The 22,160-nt window shown below is 40.7% G+C and overlaps 1 protein-coding gene across 1 annotated transcript; it reads left to right on the forward strand.

Annotated features, from left to right (window-relative positions):
* Positions 1-14,418: 14,418 nt before the first annotated feature.
* VCF2 (VCP nuclear cofactor family member 2) lies at positions 14,419-21,796 on the forward strand. Its single transcript, XM_089904483.1, has 3 exons — positions 14,419-14,672; positions 19,447-19,506; positions 21,417-21,796. Exons 1-3 carry the CDS (start codon positions 14,487-14,489, stop codon positions 21,642-21,644), a joined length of 474 nt encoding a protein of 157 aa, XP_089760609.1. The 5' UTR covers positions 14,419-14,486; the 3' UTR covers positions 21,645-21,796.
* The last annotated feature ends 364 nt before the right edge of the window (positions 21,797-22,160 follow it).

A 22,160-nucleotide genomic window follows, 5' to 3' on the forward strand; every position in this document is an offset into this window, starting at 1 on the left:
CCTGGAGATGGAAACATCCTAAGTGTCCATCATTGGATGAATGGATAAAGAAGATGTGGCACATATATACAATGGAATATTACTCAGCCATAAAAAGAAATGAAATTGAGCTATTTGTAATAAGGTGGATAGACCTAAAGTCTGTCATACAGAGTGAAGTAAGTCAGAAAGAGAAAGACAAATACTGTATGATAACACATATATATGGAATTGAAGGAAAAAAATGTCATGAAGAACCTAGGGGTAAGACAGGAATAAAAACAAGACCTACTAGAGAATGGACTTGAGTATTTGGGGAGTGGGAAGGGTAAACTCTGACATAGCGAGAGAGAGGCATGGAAATATATACACTACCAAACGTAAGGTAGATAGCTAGTGGGAAGCAGCCGCATAGTACAGGGAGATCAGCTCGGTGCTTTGTGACCGCCTGGAGTGGTGGGATAGGGAGGGTGGGAGGGAGGGAGACGCAAGAGGGAAGAGATATGGGAACATATGTATATGTATATCTGATTCAGTTTGTTATAAAAACTGAAACTAACACACCATTGTAAAGCAATTATACTCCAGTAAAGATGTAAAAAAAATGTAAAGTAGGCGTTATATTAAGACTTACTGGGTTTTTTTTGTTTGTTTGTTTGTTTTGTTTTTGTTTTTTTGCGTTACGCGGGCCTTTCACTGTTGTTGCCTCTCCTGTTGCGGAGCATAGGCTCCGGACGCGCAGGCTCAGCAGCCATGGCTCACGGGCCCAGCCGCTCCATGGCATGTGGGGTCTTCCCAGACCGGGGCACGAACCTGCGTCCCCTGTATCAGTGGGCGGACTCTCAACCATCGCACCACCAGGGAAGCCCAAGACTTACTTTTTAACTACAGTAATCCAGACAGTGTGATACTTGCTAAGGGATAGATACACATTTGAGTGGAATAGATAGAGAGTCCAGAAATAGTACCATACAAATACACAGAATTGAATTTTGAGAAGGGTACAAAAGGAATCCAATGGAAGAAAGATAGCCTTTTCAATAAATTATTCTAGAGCAATCAGACGTCCATAGGCTCAAGAAATGAATCTCGACCTAAACTTCCCACATTATATAAAAGTTAATTCAAAATAGATTATGGATATAAAAGTAAAACATAAAACAATAAAAGTATTTCCAATACATAGAAAAATCTTTGAGGTCTAGGTCTAGGAAGAGAGTTCTTAGGCTTGACACCAAAAGCCTGATAGATAAAAGGAAAAATGAGAAATTGAACCTCATCAAAATTAAAACCTTTTGCTCTGAGAAAACTCATGGGAATATGACGAAAATACAAGCTACAGACGGGGAGAAAATATTTGCAAGCCACATATTTGAAGAAGAATTAGTATTTAGAATACATAAGAATTCTTTAAAAAATGAAGTTAAAAAATAAACCAAATAGAAAATAGACAAAGATATGAATGGCTATTTCACTGTAGAGGATATAAAATGGCAAAACACACACACACACACACACGAAAATATATTACACACCGTTAGCCAAAAGAAAAGCAAATGAAAATGACACGGAGATAGCCCTACACACTTATCGGACTGGCCAAAATAAAAACGAGTGTCAATCCAAACACTGGTAAAGATGTGGATAATCTGGATCGCTCGTTCTCATACATTTTCCATAGGAGTATAAAATGATACCGCCACTCTGCAATACAGGTTGGCTGTTTCTTCAAAACTAATTATGCAATTTCCAGAGGTCCTAGCAATTTTATTATCGGGCATTTACCCCAGAGAAATAAAAGTTTATGTTTACACAAAAATCTGTTATACAAATGTTCATTGCAGTGTTATTTGTAATAGTCCCAAATTAGAAAAAACCCAGATGTCCTTCAACAGGTGAACGGTTCAACAAACTGTGATACATCTATTTCACAGTGTACTACTCAGAAATAAAAAAGAACAAACTCTTGATACACTCAACAACTTGGATTAATCTTCAGGGAATTATGCTGAAGGAAAAAAAAAAAGACAACCCCAAAGGTTACATACTGTATGATTTCATTATTGCATCAATTTTGAAATGACGAAATTTTAGAAACGTAGAACATATTTGTAGCTGCCAGGTTAAGGGGTTTAAGGTTGGTAGGGTGGGGAAATGTGTGTCATTATCAAAGAATCATAGGTGGAATCCTTGTGATGAAGGAACAGTTCAGTATGTTTATTGTGGTGTTGGATACACAAACCTACACATGTGATAAGATTGTATAGCACTAAGTACACACACACACATGCACAAACGAGTACAACTGGGAAATTTGAATAAGATCAGTGGACTGCACCCATATCAATTTGTGACGTTGTACTGTAGTTTTACAAAATCTTCTCGGTATTACTTCTTCCAACTGCATGTGAATTTACAACTGTTGCAATAAAATCTCAAAATAAAAAATAGAAAGGCAAGAATCAAAGGTAAAGCAGGACCAAGTTGAAGTAGAGGTGGTGAATGTGGATTGAAAGAGAGGATAATAATAAGAGGGAAGGGGACTTCCCTGGTGGTGCAGTGGTTAAGAATCCGCCTGCCAATGCAGGGGACACGGGTTTGAGCCCTGGTCCGGGAATATCCCACATGCCGCAGAGCAACTAAGCCCGTGTGCCACAACGGGCCACAACTACTGAGCATGCGCTCTAGAGCCCACGAGACACAACTACTGAGCCCGCGTGCCACGACTACTGAAGCCTGCGTGCCTAGAGCCCACGCTCAGCAACAGGAGAAGCCCGCGCACCGCAATGAAGAGTGGCCCCGCTCGCTGCAACTAGAGAGGGCCCGCACGCAACAACAAAGACCCAATTCAGCCAAAAATAAATAAATAAATATTTTTTAAAAAAGAGGGAAGGATTCTTGTAATGCATGGTGCATTTTCATAGTACTTTGCATTTAAACAGGCGTAGGTGGATAACTGTCTCCATCACTGTCTGGGTATATAATGCTGAGTGAATGAATTAACCTCTCTGATCCTCAGTTATCTCATCTGTAAATGTGAGTAGTAATATTATATTACTCCCTCTGTGAAGCTGTTCCCGACCACCTGGATTACATGGTTCTTCTCTGTGTTCTGAGAGTCCCTAGCTCACTCCTGCCACAGTTCTCATCACATTTATTTTTCAACTATTTAATTTGTGGCTGTCTGCTTACTAGACTATGAGCTATTCAAACACTGTTTCCCTGCAAGAATCATCCCTGTGTCTCCAGATCCTGCCTGACCCAGTGCCTGGAGCCTGGTACCCAGCAGATGAGTGATGGTGAAACATGCTACTCACCCAAAACACTATAGCTATTATTATAGGTTCAATCTGTTCATAAGAAATAATATATTGAAAATGAGTGAACATAGAAAGTCTCTGCTTAAATTTATGTTCATGAGAATGGGGTTGGGGGTGGTAGTGGTTGGTGATGGCTTGTATCCCCATATTTTGTCCAGAATACTCTGATACCATTGTATTCTCCACTTTTTCCCCTTCATAAACCTAAATACAAAATGACTGATGAACAGAGTTGGGCTTCAATAAATACTTGTTTCATGAATATAACACTGCCATCAGGTTACTTTAGCTCTTCAGTGAGTGGCTGTAGATGTCACTCAGGCTTACAACAGCATAATCGAGGACATGACCTCAGTGCTCAGTGACCTTGGATGAGTGCAGGTGAGCTCTTTCACACTCAAAACGAAACTTCATTCTGTCTTCCTCCTGCTTCTTTGGCCACAACTTCTGTGTGTGTTTTCTTACAGGGTTCCCTTCCCCTGTGTCCTTTCTTGCACTTCCACTGCTTTTCTGTTTATATGTCTGTCTGCCCCAAGTGATTGTGAGATCCCAGATGCCAAGGACTAGGATCTATTCTTCCTTCATTTCCCACTTCTAGGATATCCCTGGAACATGGTGGGCATAACTATTTGCTTACATTACAAAGACAAATTTATCTTTGTGATGGCTCTGATAGAAGGAATACCCCATTTTTTCCTGTAAATTCTAATGTAGATATTATCTGTGTAGGTCCTAGGTGCTAGAGAGCTTCCTGTATTGAGCTGTGAATATGTTGCATGGCTACAACTTTGACCTTTTTTGGCCATCTCACACAGAGAGAATCACAGTTTTCAGTACCCAGAATAGCTTAGGGCCGCATATACCATACTTTGGTAATTTTAAATCCACCTTCACTCATAAGCAACTGCAAAACCTTTCTGCTCAGAAAAACTGTGCTTTGTTTTAGCAATGTACAATGTCATTACAGACGACTTCCCAGGTCAACTGTAGGCTTATTGAAGACAGTGACTACAATGAATCACTCTTATGTACCTCTGACATCCAGTTAAGTGGATGTAGGCACATTGTAGGTACTCAAGTAGCACCAATTGACTCACTTATCTGGGCCTTCTGTTTGTCTTTAAAAATAGACCCTGTGGAGATTCTCCTTCTAGGAATGGTGGTGTGAGGAGTTTGCACAATTCATGCTCACAGAACACAAGTAAAAACCTGGGCAAAATTATTGAAAACAACTATTTCATGGCACTGGCAGACAATAACCTGAGAAGTGTTTCTTTATGAAATACTGCTACTGTGTTGGGTAAGAAGGTGACTTTGTGGCCTTTTTCCTGGGGGTGGTCTCATCCTCACACTCCAGCTCAGAAGGTAAAAATCCACACCTTTACTGTATAGAGGTGGTGGACTCAATCTGGGGATGTTGGCAGGACAGATAGAAATTTTACAGGAAGAGCTTGGAAGTGAAGAGTCATGAAAGGGCCAAGAAGTTAAATTCTCCACCCCTCTGACTGCTAAAATATGCATGCATGTGGGAGACCGCAGGGAGCCAGGCAAAAATTGAAAGTCTGGGACAGCTTGTGAGGGGTGGATGTTGCTGTGCATTTGGATGTATTCCTCAACCCACACGCCACTTGTGTGGCAGAGAGGTGACCTTATGGCTTGAGTAGGGTTGCAAGGTTTAGCAAATAAAAATAGAGAATGCCCAGTTCAATTTGAATTTTAAAGATATTAAAATATTATTCATTGCTTATCTGAAACCCAAATTTAATGGGGCATCTGGTATGTTAATCTGGCAACCCTAGGATTGAGGTGTATGAACATAAACTCTACCCGGATGATTGGCTGAATACAAAACTACACGGGTGAAGGGGAGGCTGCCAAGTAGAGATATCACTGCCCACACAGGATGTGGGAGACAGTTTTAGCAGTATGAGCCCAGGTGAGGTTACAATAATTATCCATTAATACAAAACAAAAAAAGCCAACAACGTTCAGAAAAACAAAACAAAGTCACTAGAACATATTATCTATACCGTTCATCTTTCAAAAAATTAACTAGAATAGTGAAAAAAACTGGAAGGTATAACCCATTGTCAAGAAAATAAATGAGTCAATAGAATCTGACTCTATGTGAGACTAGATTTTGAATTTAGCAGATAGCGTCTTCAATGCAGTTATTACAAATATGTCAAACCAATTTAAGAAATAAATATTTAAAAATTCAAGGAAAACAATTGTGGATCTGGGTCAAAAATCGGTAATATCAACAAAGAAATAAAAACCTATGAGAGAAAAACAATTGAAATTCTAGAGGTGCACAGTGTAATAACTGAAATTAAAAAGTAAACAAACACTAGATTTGCTCAGGAGCATAACTGAGATGGCAAAAGAAACAATCACAATCACTTTGCTGTACACCTGAAACTAACACAACATTGTAAATCAACTATACTTCAATAAAACAAACAGACAAACAAAAGAAACAATCACAAAACTTGAAGATAGATCAATAGAAATTATTCAATCTGAAGAACAGAGATTAAAGAGTGAACAAGGCCTCAGAGATCTGTTGGAAAATATCAGACATCCCAACATATGTGCAATTGTAATACAGGAAGGACAGGAGAAACAGAAGGAGCAGAAGAGATTTTTTGAAAAAAATGGCCCCAAAATTCCCAAATTTGGTAAAAGGATTAAATTACTGATCAAGGAAACTAAATAACTCTAAGCAGGAGAAACAAAGAAAAGCACAAGCTGAAAGCCAAAGCCTGAAAGGAAAATTAGAAAGCATCAATAGAAAAATAACACATCAGAGAAACAGAAAATTGAAAAGGCTTATGAAGGAAACAAGTTTGGAATGATGAAGGAACCAAGTCTGGAATGATGAAGGAACAGTTAAAGACCAGTGTGGCTAGATTGTACTGAATGAGGGGAGAGGTTGGAGAGGTAGGCAGAAGCCAGAAAGTGTAGGGTTTGGCAGGCCGCACTAAGGAGAATGGATTTCATTCAAAGGAAAATGGGAATTCCTTGTAGAATGGTGGTAGTAATAGCTGCCCTCAGGATATATTTTGAATATAGAATCAAGAGGACTTGCTGATGTATATTAGTAAAAAACAAACAATATACAACAAACCCAAGAGATCTGTTTCAGACATGTTGAGTCATCCAAACAGGGAAGTCGGGTAGGTTAGACAAGTCTGGGTCTCAAGATATACATTTGGATGGATTCCATGTTTTGATTCTTTACCACAGTTCATCTATTTTGCCTACTTTTCTGATTCCTCAGGTACACACATGCTTTGTGTATTTGTCTAGAGTCTTTAGTTGTAATCAGCAGGAGAGATAGGCAGTACTGGGCTTACTCCATGGTAGCCAGAAGCAGAATCTCCTCATGGGAGTTTATGAAGGATAAAGCTCAATTGTAACTTGTGTCAAGCTGGTGGTCTGAATACAGTTTTGGATTCTAGATTCTATTTGAAGTTATAAAATACTAAGATAGTGAGTGGATTATTTTAAATTAGTGTGTCCTAAAACTCACTAAAACCCTCCTGGATTCCACTGAAGGTCAGAACCTTGGAGCAGTGACTCAAACATGGGAAAAAAAGATATAATCTGAGTGAAAGACTAAACCAAACCCAAAACCAGGCATTGGACAGAAGAAGTGCCTTCAGAGGCAGGCAGGTGGTACACTCTCCCCTCAGTGGGAATCAGAGATTCTTCCCCACAATGGTGAACACTGGCATGTTGTGGCTCCTGCTCTTAGCTGGGAAACTTCAGACACAAGTTCTCATGCCTGGGGGTTCCCCTGTGGGATGAAATGAATAGAATTGTCACGCTGGCTTCATAGATACTAGAGCATGTGCATATACATTAGCTTATAGATGTGTATCTCTACTTCTCATGATGCATGACGGATTATATTGATTAACTGGTTTTGTGTAGCATCCTCTGATAGGCACTCAGCCCAGATAACAATATTCTTCTGATGGGCAACTAGATTGGCACAGAGAACTTCTTCCTGGTGAACACCAATGATTATTACTTTAAGCCTAAAAGCAAATATAAAACATGTAAATTAACGGGGACTGGAAAGCACCCTTGTGACCTCATCAGAGAAACTAGGAATTTAAGTGTCCAGCGATCCACCCATGCCTGCATGATATCATGACTCCATCCATCTATTATCCATCCAAAAAACTATGCTTTGAGATCCTCCATAGGCCATGAACTGAACTACAGTCCACATGGCACTAAAAAGCTTCATCCTATGAGGGACCCTTTGAAAGGACTTTTTCCCTAATTTTGAAATTCTGATCCTCTGTGGTCTCTTCTGGGCCCATTGCCTCCTTTGAGTTTTCTGTGAGATATTTGTCTCCAGCTCATAAACAAAAGATTTCAGATGCAACCAGGTTTTTTACACATCTTTTCAGGTGGTAAATCACTGGGCTTCCTCCTACTGACCAAGAGCAAATAACTAGAAAGTCCCTAGTACCACATGACCTAAGAGCCTCATATCCACGTGAATGTTGCTTTTCAACTCATACGCATCCTGGAGCAGGAAGTGCAACATCTAAAGCCGTGTTCAAAAAGGTACAATTTGGGGGTCAGTTTTTTTTTGGAAGCACAGGTTAAGTCTGCTGCTGTATTGAACAACCGTCTCACCATCAATTTGCTCATTCGGTTTATCACTAGGTAAATTCCAGCCTGATTTATCTGAAGAGAGGATATATTTGCTTTTTCTGTTCCTAAGCTGTTTGGAAGAGGGCTACACTTTCTTTTAGATGAAGTTGGTTTAGTGTAGAGTTTTCTAAATAATTTTAGATAAGACTCTGAACCTAATGCAACGTCAACATAAGCCTTGGTGGACATCCACATGCCAAAAAAGAAAATCTTGTGAAAAAAAAACTTTCACAAGAATTAACTTTAAATGGATCACAGACCTAAATGTAAAATGCAAATCTATAAAACTCCTAGAAGACAACGTAGGAGAAAATCTAGGTGACTTTGGGTTGGCAATGAATGACCTTTTAAAACAACACCAAAAGCACAACCCACAAAAGAAAAAATTGATAAATTGGACTTTGTTAAAATTAAATATTTCTTTTCTGTGAAGGACACTGTTCAGAGGATGAAGTGACAAGCCACAGACTGGGAGAAAACATTTGTAAAAAATATGTAATAAAGGACTGGTATCCCGAAATATACAAAGAACTCTTAAAACTCAAAAATGAGAAAACAACACGATTTTAAAATGGGCAAAAGATCTGAACACACACCTCACCAAATAAGATGTACAGATGGCAAATAAGCCTACGAAATGATATTCAATATCATGTATCATTAAGGAACTACAAATTAAGACGACAGTGAGATACCACTACACACCTATTTGAATGGCTAAATCCAACACACTGAATATATCAAATGGTGGTTGAAGATGTGGGTTAACAGGAACTCTCATTCATTGCTGGTGGCAATGCAAAGTGGTACAGCCACTTTAGAAGACAGTTTGGCAGTTTCTTACAACATTAAACATCCACTTACCATATGATCCAAAAGTTGTTCCCCTCGATATTTACTCAAATGAGTTTAAAATTTTGTCCGCACAAGAACCCGCACATGAATGTTTATCTAGCTTTAGTCATAATTGCCAAAGCTTGGAAGCAACCAAGATGTCCTTCAATCAGTGAATGTATAGACACTGTGGTACAGCCATACAATAATATACTATTCAGTGATAAACAGAAACGAGCCATCATGACACAGAAATACATGGATGACCCATAAGTGCATATTACTATGTAAAAACCACCAATCTGAAAAGGTTTTACAACATATCAATGCAACTCTGACTTTCAGGAAAAGGCAAAATTACAGCAAAAAGATCAGTGGTTGTCAGAGGTTTTTAGGAAGAAAGAGGCAGGGATGAATAGGAGTAGCCCAGTGGATTTTTAGGTCAGTGAAATTATACTGTATGATGCTATGATGGTGGATACATGTCATTATACATTATACATTTGTCAAAACCCAGAGAGTGCAAGTCAAAGAGTGAAACCGAATATAAAATATACACTTCAGCTAGTAATAAGGTATCAACATTGGCTCATCCCTTGTAACAGATGTACCACGCTAATGCAAGATGTTCCTAATAGAGGAAACTGGATATGGAGGTGAGGGTGGGAGGATCTGGGAATCATCTGTACTTCTTGCTCATTTTTCTGTAACTCTAAAACCACTAAAAGAAATAAAGTCTATTTTTTTAAACATTGAGATAAGTGGTAGGCAATAGTTTCAAAGGATAGGTAGTGCCTCCTCCTCCTCTCTCAAGATTTGGCTTTTGCCTCCATTCCTGCCTCATTGCCTCCCCCTTGTGAACCTTATGCCACAGTCACTGTGCTGCTCTGGGCTGGAGGGGGTGCTCATGAGTACACGTTTGTGCATGCACAGGACACTTGGGAGAAGCGCATCTACTGAGAATCACAATTCCATGTCTGTGCGTGGCCTCCCCCAGCACATCCTGTGCCTTAGTTTCCACTCTTTTGTTGGTTTCTTTTTCTCTTGAGTCAGGTGGATTAAGCTTCAGTTTCCCTGGTAACCAACACCGGTGTTTTATCTCAGCCTCTGGTCACAGAAAGAGAGCAAGATGGAGAGAAGAATTTCCCATTGGTCCTGGCCCTTCCAGCTGGGCTGTTGCCTGAGATGAGTGATCCAGTGAGGATGAGCAGAAGAATGTTGCCAAGACAACAGAATCCCACACTCCTGTCCAGCACTGAGGCACTTCTCCCTCCCCTCCCCGCACGCTTGGATCTCACCAGAGAATGGGAATGTGCTTTGGCTAAGAGTGAAGAGATAGATGCATTGTAGAAAATTTAGGGAGAGAGGTGAAATCTTGGGAGTCTTCAGAAGGGACTGGGGGAGGTGCGGGGGTCACCAAGAAAGCATTCTGTACAGCACTGCGATCTCGGGAGACAATGAAGACTATGAAAGCACAGTGGCTCTAATGTGTGGTTCCGTGATTTTCTCCAGCAGTACACAGTGCTACAACCATTTTCTGAAGCCAAGCTCCATGCCTCAGGCCTTGGAAAATGGGGCCTGTGTTGTTTGTTAAAGGAGAATGGAGCCTGACATCACTTATGGAGGGCAAGGATGGCCTTGAGGAGGCCCTGCTTACCTCAGTGACAACTCTCATCTGTTACTCCACTCTGTGTGTGTGTCTGTCTGTCTGGTACGTTCTTCCTTCTGTGCTCCCTTTTGAGGGGGATCTCTTCATGGGATGTGAAATGTTGTCCTCAGTTAAAGGGGAGGATGAGGCAAGGATGCCCCAATCTCCTCAAACATGGACCGATGAGATGGTGGGCAGAGGAGGATTTGGTGGGGATGGTGTGCTGAAATCACAGACTCACTTGCACTCCTCAGATGGCACAGGGACTTTGGTTAACTTATTCTCTCTGGCCGATCTGATCTGATCTTTATCATGAGTGCCCACTCTCTGGAGTGGCAAACAAACAAACAAACAAACCCCACTGAATTTATATCTAATCTGGTAAGTGCAATCTGATGCTATCATGTGAATGGTTGGTTTAAAATAATGCTGTCTGTTTTGGTGAAATGCTCAGTCTCTCAGATTTCCACCCCACTTCCCTGCTCCTTTCCAAGGTGGGGAAGGTGTATGTATGGTTTACAAATCTCCTGGGTGATGTGGGAAGGGGTGGGGGGCTCTATGAAATTCTTACGCTGCTCACAGTATCCTTGGTGGTTTCTGAGGGAAGGATGACTCTCCTCTCCCGGGTCCAGCTGGTGATGCTGACCTGCACTGCCCATGGGTGGGGCTGATGAAACTTGCATTTTTGTCTCTCTCCTCTTGGTCAGGTCCAGGTGGTCCCTGGCCAACTCAGCCTCAGCTCACTCTGCTGGCATCTGCAGACCCCTCTGAATCTGGGGCACATCTTCCATCCCATCCCTGTACAGGGTTATCGACTCCACAGCTTCAGCTGCAGGGTCATCTAAGCCCCTTAGACAGGTTAGGTTTCCTTCATGGTAGAACCCCTGGCTCTGGACTCAACCAATTTCCACATTCCCACTACAGGGAATGAAGGCCCTAGGGGTCTCACCACCACAGCAGGAACCAGGATCAGTTCCAGAAGGCTAAATTCCTAAACTCCAGCCATCCTTCTGCCCACTTTGTAGATGATGGAATGATCCAGAAGAAATGAGGAACGTGACGATTCAGGAAAAAGGGATGATCTTTGCAAAGGCCCACTCCTCGAGAAGGAGGAAGGATATGGGATCCAGGTGAAGGGTTTGGCCTCAAATGGGATCTGGTCACTTCCTACAGAGGGGCAGCAGAGTACCAGGGTAGAAACAGGCAGACTGGGATTGGGAAGCTTGAAAAATCCCACGGGACTGCTTCTGTCTTCTCCACGAATTATTGGGGGGGGGGAGACTGGTGGTCATTAGAATGGAGGAGGGTTGCTAGTGTGTAATGTAGTATTGTAGGTGAGAGTGGAAATGAAAAGCAATTCCCCCCTGGTCGTGGATTTAAGATAAAACAATTCCGTAAAGTTTCAGAGTTTCGTCCTTAGTGCTGAGGTGCTCAGATACAAGGCAGAGGGTGAGTAGGGAGGAGGGTGCAAGGAGCACAGGAGGTGTGTTTGTGGGGGACAGTTTCTAGCCCTGGGTCCGCGGAGTAAGGAGGGGCCTGGCGGATGGTGTGGAAGGATGTGTGGTCAGTGAGCTGGCGGTTTCCAGGAGGTTGGGGCTATCAATGCAGGGGCACTAGAGCGAGGGAGCTGGAGGACAGGACGTCGTGTTGGGGGTGATGAGAGGGAGGAATGCTATACACCATGAGGGCCGCTGTCTTCCTGATACCCAGGGCGTGACCGTGGGCAGGGGGATGCTCGTGTGGGGAGGAGAAGAACATCGCTGAGGTCGGAGAGGCTCCGGGGTGACCGGCTGAGCCTCGCGGGCACTGAGGTCGCCGGGACGGATCAGAAGAGTGAGGGCTGACAGGAGCACGGTGAATGTGCTACGGGACGAGCGCGTTTACAGGCCGGGGGTGGGCGGGAGGAGAATGACCAGGGGATTGGTACCGGTCCCGCACGTGGGGGGCTGGGGCAGTGGACGACGGGACCCGGATATCACCGGTCAGGTCCCTTAGCCGAGAGTTCGAAACAGGGCCCGGGAGGAAACTTCTAGCGGACCCGGGCGGGGAGACCGACACTGACGTTACTGGGCACAGGCGCGCAGGCCCAGAACCCGCCCACCGGCGCGCAGCCCCTCCCCCCAGGCTCGAGACTTTCCGGGGCACCAGGACTTCCTGCCCCTGTTGCTATGGTTCCAGGGGCGGCACTAAGGAAGGCTGTAGTGCCGGGAAGGTTTGTCTGGGCAACGGTGTCCTGTACCGGTCCGTCTCTGGTCCTCACCATCCCGCTTTGCTTCTTCGGCCAATATCGCCAGGGCCGCTTCGGCTGGTACTATGTGTTCTCTGGTCCTAAATATGAATGTAGGGGCCCAATTACGGACATGCTTTTGGAATTAGGAACACAGTCACTGGACAATAAGCAGTATGTACGAATGAAGTCTGAACTGATTGCAGTGGTCTTTCTTTTACCAAGTCCAGGTAACATTTCTGAAGGTTCCTTGGCATGCTCATACATCTGAAAACATAGCACATATTTTCTACCGAAAAAAAAGTTTTCTTAACAGCACTAAACACAAATTATCTGAATTAATTTATCCTGACAATTTCTTTATCATAAAGACATCGTTTGATTGGACGTGTAGTTCTTTACTAAAGTTTTCCTCTTGTAGGGCTTTGTGGAGGGCCTTGGGCCAGGGCTCAAGAGAACTTCCCTTGCAGTTCCATCTCTACCCGCCTTTTATTTTACTCTGAGTCACTTTGCTTCTTTGGGCCTGCTGTTTCCTCAGTTTTAAGAAGAGTCAGGCTAAGCTAATGGGTAGCACAGGGAGGGGGATCCAGGGGACGGTGTGGTTAAAGAGCCTGTGTTCTCAGTGCAGTGACTCCTCTTTTTTCTCTTATTTATTGCTGCTTTTTTTTTGTTTGTTTGCATGTTTATTTTGTTAAGAAAGGAGTTTCTTTTACTTTAACAAAGAGTTTGAAATCACTGGTTTATGGGATCAGTACTCAGTCTCCCAGAGATGGGAGAAAGATTGAAGAGAAATGAAATTATAAAAATGGGTAGACTCAGCCATCCTTAGGGGTACCGTAAACTTAAAAGCACTCTCTAAGTAGATGGCTTGGGAAAATGTCTGTTCAATTATAGGGTGTCTGCAAGAACTGTTTTGTCAAATGCTGCAATCTGATTACTTACTGAGAGGGGAATTAGGGCTGAAGATGTAATCTTACCAACCGTGAGGATATGGAGAGGGGGAAGGGTAAGCTGTGGCAAAGTGAGAGAGTGGCATGGACATATATACACTACCAAACATAAAATAGATAGCTAGTGAGAAGCAGCCGCATAGCACAGGGAGATCAGCTCAGTGCTTTGTGACCACCTAGAGGGGTGGGATAGGGAGGCTGGGAGGGAGGGAGACGCAAGAGGGAAGAGATATGGGAACATATGTATATGTATAACTGATTCACATTGTTATAAAGCAGAAACGAATACACCATTGTAAAGCAATTATACTCCAATAAAGATGTTAAAAAAAAAACATTTTTGAGAGGCCGTATTTCAAGTTAGCAATCAGTCACAATCTCATGATGACAATCTAGTGAAGTAACCATTATGTCATAATAGTAGTTGGTACAGCAACAATAATTGGCTAACAGCACACTTGGAGAGTTTCTCCATTGTCTGTCTCTATACCACTTTCACAGGAGCATTAACAGTAAATAGACACAGGCAGCCACACCTGTCTTAAGTGTTATGTAGAAGGGGTTAAAAATCACTTAACCTGGAATTGTAACTTCAGGAAATGAAGACAATGGGCCTACTGAGGTAGATGTTGAAAATGTAGCTATTAAATTCTTCCTGTTCTTACTTTATTCCCAAGAGTCATTTAAAATTATGAAGCTAATGTTTAGAAATGAAATTTACAGCTTGACTTTTCAACCTAGAGTTCCTGTTTCATATTTTCCTTCTTCGTGTGGGTGATATGTGCTTCCGACTTTAAATTATTGGAGTAGCAGATGATGGCTTGTATTTTCTCTGACAAGATTTCACATATATGTATGCCACTGGCTCGCAAATTAAGTGTCCAAAAGATCGATTGTTGGGTGATATTTTCTTCTCTCTCTTGTGGTTTATTTTCAGGAAAAGAAGAAGGAATCATAATAAAGAGGACAATCACCATTCTCCCCAGCCCAAAAGGAGTAAGAAACACCCTGTCTTTCAGGAGTCTCAGGATGCAGAGGTAGGAATATGGTCAGATAGCCTCTTTCTAGTTCATCCACTGCCTAAGTTACATTATCCAATTGGTGCCCTGCAATTAAAAGAAATGTATCATTCCAAGAAACCTTCAAAAATGTATTCTTACTTGATTGCAGTGGCTTTTGAGCTGGAGCCCTTAGCCATGGTATGCAGTATCTCACAGAAGGTGGTAAGGAAGCACAGAAAAAGACTTAGTGAAAATGTAATCAGGAAAAGCTAGGTCTTAGACTTTTCTCCAGTCATAGGAGCAGGGAATAATCATCTTAACCCCCTCCCTTATTTTTAGATGGAGAATAAATTTTCAGGAGTATAATGATGTGGTATTGGCTAGAAGGGGATTCTTGATTTCTGGCTAGGAAAAGTGAAAATGAAATTGAGGATGGGGGAGTCTGGTGATTTTGCAAAGCTTTAATGGCGTTTGAATGGAAGAGCTTGAATTTTAATGACTTGTGGCATTAGCATAGTATTGTTTTAATTGAGGTATAGCTTACTAGGAGAGGATTAAAGGACCCTTGTTAAGTCTTTATGTATGAATCCTATTAGTTAATGACTAAGTAGTGCTCACTTGTCCCTTTTGTGAGCAAAAAGTGAAATGATTATTGATCCCTGTCCTCCTCCTGGAACCTCTACGCAGGTGGTGATAGTCCCAGATCCTGGGCAGCTACTTGGATGGGTAAATTGTAGCTAGGTATAACTCATGTAACTTGCTCTCTTAGATGCTGGCCTTTTTCGTTGAATATCTTTGCATGTTCAGGAGTACTGCTCTTTTTTGTTCAACCTTACATCTTTACAAATTACATCACCACTTTTCCTGTAAATCTGTGCCCTCGTATATAAATATAAGCCTTCTAGAAAGTGCAAACACAAAGACACTAATGTTTTTTGTATTAGTCTCTCTTACTTGCCAAGACCATTCATTTTATATTTCAGATTGCCAAGTAGTAGCAAGAAATTGAGAGTGAAAAAATGTGTAGATATGAACAGAACTGTCTTATCGGGAACATATCTCTGCCTTTTTCTCTTCTGTACCTGAATTGGAAAAGATTTGATATCCCAATGCTAGAATTCCAAGGGAGCATCAGAAGTGAGACGAATGAGAGAGAAACAGAACCAGGAGCCCCACCTATGTTTAAAAATTAGAATTCTATAAAATCTACTCCACCCCCTTTTTTAAGCTGGTAGGAGCTGTCTCTTTGTCAGGTCGTTGTTTAAAGTAGTGTCAATTCATAAGACAACTAGAACATTTGGCATAATTTTTGAAAAATGTTTTCTCTTAGGTTGACTGTAGATTTGGGTGTTCACATCGCCTTTAATTATACACATTCTAAGACACAGAACTGCTTTGGGAGACCTTATTTCGGATGAAACTGTCATTGAACAAAATAATGGTTGTTAGTCATGTTTTTATAACCCATGGCAAAATGTTAACTTCTGAAATTATCCTCCATTTAAAAGATACATTCAAAAATGCAGGGACAACCCTTTCCAAAAATGGCCTAATCTGTTGCATGCATTTTATGAAACTTTGCTCATGTTGTATACCAAGCAATCCTGAGCAGTTTTATATTCCAAATGGATGTTAAAATCTAAGTTGTTTTAAAGAATTGAAGATACATACGCACTCATGTTTTTCTACAGATGATGGTTACCTATCAATCTTTTGTTCAAATGCCATTAACTGAGTTGAAACAAAGTGAAGTTATTTAAATTGTTTTATACTTATATAGATTCTATTATAAATATAATTTTTGACTTAGAAAACAACTTAGAACTCAATGTCTAGTTCAACTTCATTTTATGAGGGAAACTGAGCTACAGAAAAGTGTAGATTATTTATCCCATTGACACAGAGAAGTTAACACATAAGTACCTTTGCCTTGCTAATTTGGAAAGTAATTGTAATTCAGCAGCCAAATTGATTTGATATCCTATGGCTCATAAGATTCTACAGTGTTTCATTGGTTTTAGCAAATATGAATGAGCCTTTCATTTCAAATGTGTTGGAACTTTGGGAGCACATATTTTAAGTGCTTGGATGGACTTGCTTAATTTAGTTTCCGCAGCTGCCTTAGAAAAAACATATTACGATTCTAGGTATGGGATATGTACTAGGGGTGAAAATTTTTTTGTTGTTGAGGTTCACATAAATGAAAAGCTTTAATACCAGCTTAATCTGCTTTTACAGTTAAGGAGAATTACATAATTCTCTGTTGTAAATATACACATGCATTCCCATTCTTTTTTGTTGAAGATGCTCTGTAATTAATATTCCTCCTCGTCTCTTCAGATTCTATTTATTCGCTGGTTCTTTCATTAGCCTGATAAGGTGCTCTTTCCCTCTCCTAACTAATTTTCTGTCTACCGTATTCTTCTCTCAAGTTAGTGGATCGTGTCCCCCCCTTTACCTCCCAGCTGTAATCTGCTTTCACTGCCTGTTACTTCTCATCCCCTTCATGCAACTATTCACTAAAACTTGGCTCCTCAGACCCCACCTGTCCTGGGTGCTTGGGGTAAACTTAAATGTCTCTGTCATTTCCTCCATGACTCCTGCTATCCTACTTCTGATGTGTATCGCATATATGCCTTCCTTTACATTTCCACTATCCTAATTCAGGCCTGCATTGCCGCTTGCTAAATGTATTGCAGAAATTTCCTCCATGGTCTCTGTGCTCTCATTCTCCTCCTACTCCATTCATCCATTAGAATCCTCTTCCTAAAAGTAGATCCGAGCATGTCTCTTAGGCTCAAGTACCTATTCCGACAGACTTCTCAGCATGACATTCAAGGCCCTTGATAACCTAGCTCTACCTTCTCATGCATATTTTGTCTCCCACAAACTCCTCTCCAGGAGGCCCCAGCCACATTGTATTACTAGCTTTGTCTCCTCGAAGACTCCTCTTCACCCTGCTTGTGCTCTTGTTGTTCTCTCCCTTTGTCACACCCATCCTATTAATATTCTCCCCATCCTCCAAGGCCCAGTTCAGATGCCATTCATTTTAAGGAGCCTCTTCTATTTCCCTGGTCCGCATTCATTGCTACATTCCTGTCACTGCAATAGCTTAACGCTGTCATCCTCAAAGAGGATAGGTTCTTGATTGGGCTCAGGAATTAGCTGTTGGTTGAGTCCCTAAGTATCCCTGGCAAAGTACCTGCTTGTACATAGTAGGCACACAAGTAATTTTTTGGATAGTGGTTGGGTATCAGAACAACCTGTGCCTACCTGAGATAACCTCTCAGGATGGGGACCTGGCATGTGCATGTGAATCAAACTAACAAAAACCCCACAGGTGGTCCTGATGCCTATCTCCAAATAGAATGTGCTATGGAAGATCTCTGCTGGACTCAACTGAAACTTCTTTGGTTACAGTGTAAGCAGGCAGATTTCATTATGGCCCGAACTAATCTAAAATCCTGCCTTTTCACACAGACCTAGACCTTAGGACTTTTGTGTAGTGCTTTTGTAAATGTCATTTAGTGAGAGACCCTTGGTAAGAGTCTTTTATAAATGTAATTTTATTTTGCCGTGTACTTGAACTTACAAGGGTTTCAGTTTTGCAGAGCATGGGCCTGTTCTCATTTGTCTTCCACAGGTATCAGCACTAAGCTTATATCGAATGGTCAGAGGAAAAAGAATGAGCTTTGTAACTGGCAAATACATTCTGATGAGAAGTTTCTTTGAGGTATCAGGAGGATGGTGAAAAGCATTTATATTTTATGGGCCTTTCTCAATCCTGAAGCGTTTAAAATCTCATTTCTCTTCTGATGAAAGAATTTGCTCTCTTTCTAAAATCAAGTGCAGTAAGGAAAAAGCTTCTGTAGTAAGATAGCAGTTTCAAGTGTCAAAACCATACGGTATCAAGGAGAAACCTTTTCATCCCAAGAACTCTGACAATAATAGAACTCATTAAGTGGGATATCTCGTATGAAGTACGTTCAAAAGGGTGAAATGAGACAAGGCCCAGGGTTGTATAACGTAGGCTATGTTTATTAGCTAATCAGCACTACTGGCCTAGAAAATGCTAGTGGATACGACGTTTTAGATGTTCTTTAGTAGTTTAAAGACAATCTCATTTACAGCATCACAGTCCATTTTAAGTCTTTGTTTTGAAGTCAGAAGTAACTGAATGCAAAAGCAGGAGATGTGCCTTGGTCTTGTAGTAGCATTCTCTAGGTTACTTACTTGGAAATAAAATAGTTGTTTTCCACAAAATAAATACATTTCTTGTGAATGCTTTAGAAAGTGAAAATATAAAAAATAAATAAAAATTAAAAAATAAAAAAGGATCCAAAGTCTCAAATTTTAAATAAATAAACAAACAAACATGATGTCAGGGACATCCTTCTATATCAGTATAAATACAACTATATCATCATTGTTAATGGCTGACAAAATCACATTGTATGAATGGATGCACTATAACTTAATCACTTTCCTGCTTTTAGACATTTAATTGTTTCTGATTTTCAGCTATTAACAACAATGCTGATATTATAAGCAGTGTCACAATGAACATTTGTACTTATGTCTCTACACAACTGGGTTTGAAAACACTTTAAATGAACTAGAAATTGGAGGCAGATCAATTTTTTCTTAACAATTATTCTACAGAAATCTCTTCTAGCTTGTTAATTTTAATGTACCATTTCATAGTCTAGCATCACCTAGTGTTACACTATAGTATAAAATGGATATGTTGTCATTTGAGATGAAATTTGATTCACCAGAAACTAATTATAGTTCTTACCTTGTTTTTCAGACAGTACTTGTAATGAAAAACGATCAGGAAAGCCAACTAAGAGAAACCAAAGTGTGTGTGGTGGGTTTCTTATCCAACGTAATACCTACTTATTTTTAAATATTCATAACTTCACTATTTTATGCCACTGGAGATTTCAGATTTTTACCCTTGAGCTAGGAAAATCACCTTTTTGGATATTTTTTAAATTGGCCTTGACATTAAGTCCTGAAGTCAGTTTGATTGCTGTTGGTGACAACCTTCATTTCCGTTGGGTCATTCTAATTCTTTCCTGGACAGTTCTTTTAATGTATGTCTCTAGTTGCATAAAGATGGACATAAGCTGTCTATGAGGACCTGTGGGCAGTTTGGTGTGCGGTCTATGTCGAGAAGCTCCAAATGACCGATGAGCCATGACCATTCTTGGTTTAAGTCTTATTAATGTTACCTTTGGTAAGGATTGCATTATAAGAAATGCAATACCCGCTGTTTGAGGAAAGCATCCTAGGAACTTGTTTAGAAAACTGGGAATTTATGAAGAAAGCAGTAACCATTCTGTCTCTAGACTGCTGTTCTAATCTACAGATCCTGGACTTGAGTTGCCACATTTCCTGCCTCCAGCCAGCCCTACTGGCCCCCACAATCTTAATTGACAAGACTGGCCCCCACAATCTTAATTGACAAGAGCCAATCCCTCAGTACCTATCCTGTTGCTCCTGTTTGTCCTGAATTCAGTGGTTTTTGTGTCCTGACAGACTCCTTGGTTTGTCTTGAAGCTGAAGTCAAGGAGAGATTCTCTCAGCAACCAAGGATCTCTCTGTTCAGTCCTGAACGGGTTTTTCCTCCAGTTGCAGGGCTTGTCCCTCTACTTGTGCTACTAAATGTATAAAGGTATATAGTTATACCACCCCCTAGATTCTCTAATTGTTGAATATATTGTGCAGTGTTAAATACATTGCACCCGTAAAGTTGTCTGTCCATTTAAAAACTCTGAACAAAGGGCCAGCATATACTTGAGCTCAGTGTTTGGTGAAGTTTAAATGTAAATGAAATAAAAATAATAGCATGTCTCCCCAAAATGCAATATCAAAATTGTTAAATATTATAGTTCAGATATGGATCCTTGTCATTACTTTCTCCCTTGAGAATCCTAACACTGTAAGGGAGGAAATTCTTGACAATGACTGTTTTCAGGAATCCTTAGTAGTTTCTCCATTATGACAATGACCCTGAGTCATGTTAGAGTTCAATTAAAAACAGAATATTAGGTGCAAACACCCACACATACACCGCATATCACATCCATATTTGTTGAACAGCAATAAATACTAGTCTTAAAAATGCCAATAATTAACATATAACTTTCGTAAAATGTATATCAAGTGCCTTTCAGGATCTGAGTGTAGCCTTGCATTGATATAGGAGGACCACGTATGCCCACTATCAGGGGATAGGTACGAAATCGTCGCTGGTTTGTATATACGTGTGCATGTATGTATGTATGCATAAATGTATGTATGTAACAATTTTTTTGTTTTATTTTAGTGCGCTCCCAAAATCCATCTTATTCTTTATGGGTGTACTTTTACTACATTCTGTAGCATTGATCAATGCTTTCTCTTGGAGGGTGAGAACTTACTTTTCTGATGCACGTTCTTAGGATAAGCTCCTGCTGCAAGCAGAAACAACCGATTAGTGAAGGGATTTGAAATTAGAAGGCCTGTGTTTGAATCCTCACTCTGCCACTTCCCAGCTACGTGACATTGGGCAAGTCAGTGGATCTCAGTTTCCTCATCCATAAAATTGTGGATGTTAATCCCAACTTAATTTACGGGTTGCTGTGTTGTGAGCATAGATTGAAATATTTTAAGTGGCTCTAGTTTCTAAACCATTAAGGCTTAGTGTAGTGGTTGATGCTGCTATTCTCCAAGATGAATACGAAAAATAGTAATAGCGTAATACTCATCCTGTTTCTGTTTTTTATCCTCCAGTCTTCAAGCAGTGATAAAGACAGGAGCAGCAGCAGTGTTAATACCCCAGAGAGAGTAATTGGACCAGAAAGCAGCTTAAACCAGATCGTTGCTGAACCCAACATGAGCATACCTCAATCCTCATATGAGGAGTATGCACTATGCCAAGGTTCTTACTCCCACATCAACCAGATCTTAAGGGAGGAACACTTCAACAGCCTACAGCAGCAAGGACAATCTCCAGCATGATGAACTAGGAGCTCCTTATTCCAGCCTAAAATTTGTTTATAAAAGCAATTGCACACACACAAAAGGGTCTGTTGGCTTTTCAGTCTATATTTTAAACAACAGGCTGAGGGACAATTGTTTGACTTGGAGTTTTGCTGCACATTTGCTATTTCAAAGGGGGCTTTGAAGCAATTTTTATAGAATTTTTTTCAGGATGGGTGTCAAATCTATGAGGCAAACTCACCTTCAAGTTGAATCCATAGAATGTCCAATTCAGATTGGTTTCCAAATCTGTCGGTTAGAAACTCTAGTCAAACATCCTTTGAAAATGAAAGGTCTTCAGTTTAAAAAAATTAATAGGCTGGTGAAGAACATGACATTTTCATGAAAAAAAGGTGTTACTTTATTCCAAAGTATAGATAGCTTGATTCAGTCTTGCACTGAATTGGACTGCCATACTGCCTCTCAGAAGGCAGATGTCTTATTGATATTACTCTCAACTTGTGAGGGGCCCAATTAGACCCAATTTAGACTATA

Source organism: Delphinapterus leucas, chromosome X (genome assembly GCF_059928025.1).
Source record: "Delphinapterus leucas isolate spDelLeu-1000000601 "Yukka" chromosome X, BTC_Dleu_Yukka2, whole genome shotgun sequence".
In the NCBI taxonomy this organism is placed as follows: Eukaryota; Metazoa; Chordata; class Mammalia; order Artiodactyla; family Monodontidae; genus Delphinapterus; species Delphinapterus leucas.

Coding starts and splice junctions, on each gene's coding strand:
- VCF2 (XM_089904483.1), top strand. CDS start 14,487: ATGTATGCCACTGGCTCGCAAATTAAGTGTCCAAAAGATCGATTGTTG. Junction 14,673..19,446: donor AGGAGTCTCAGGATGCAGAG/GTAGGAATATGG, acceptor CTTGTTTTTCAG/ACAGTACTTGTAATGAAAAA. Junction 19,507..21,416: donor GAGAAACCAAAGTGTGTGTG/GTGGGTTTCTTA, acceptor TTTATCCTCCAG/TCTTCAAGCAGTGATAAAGA.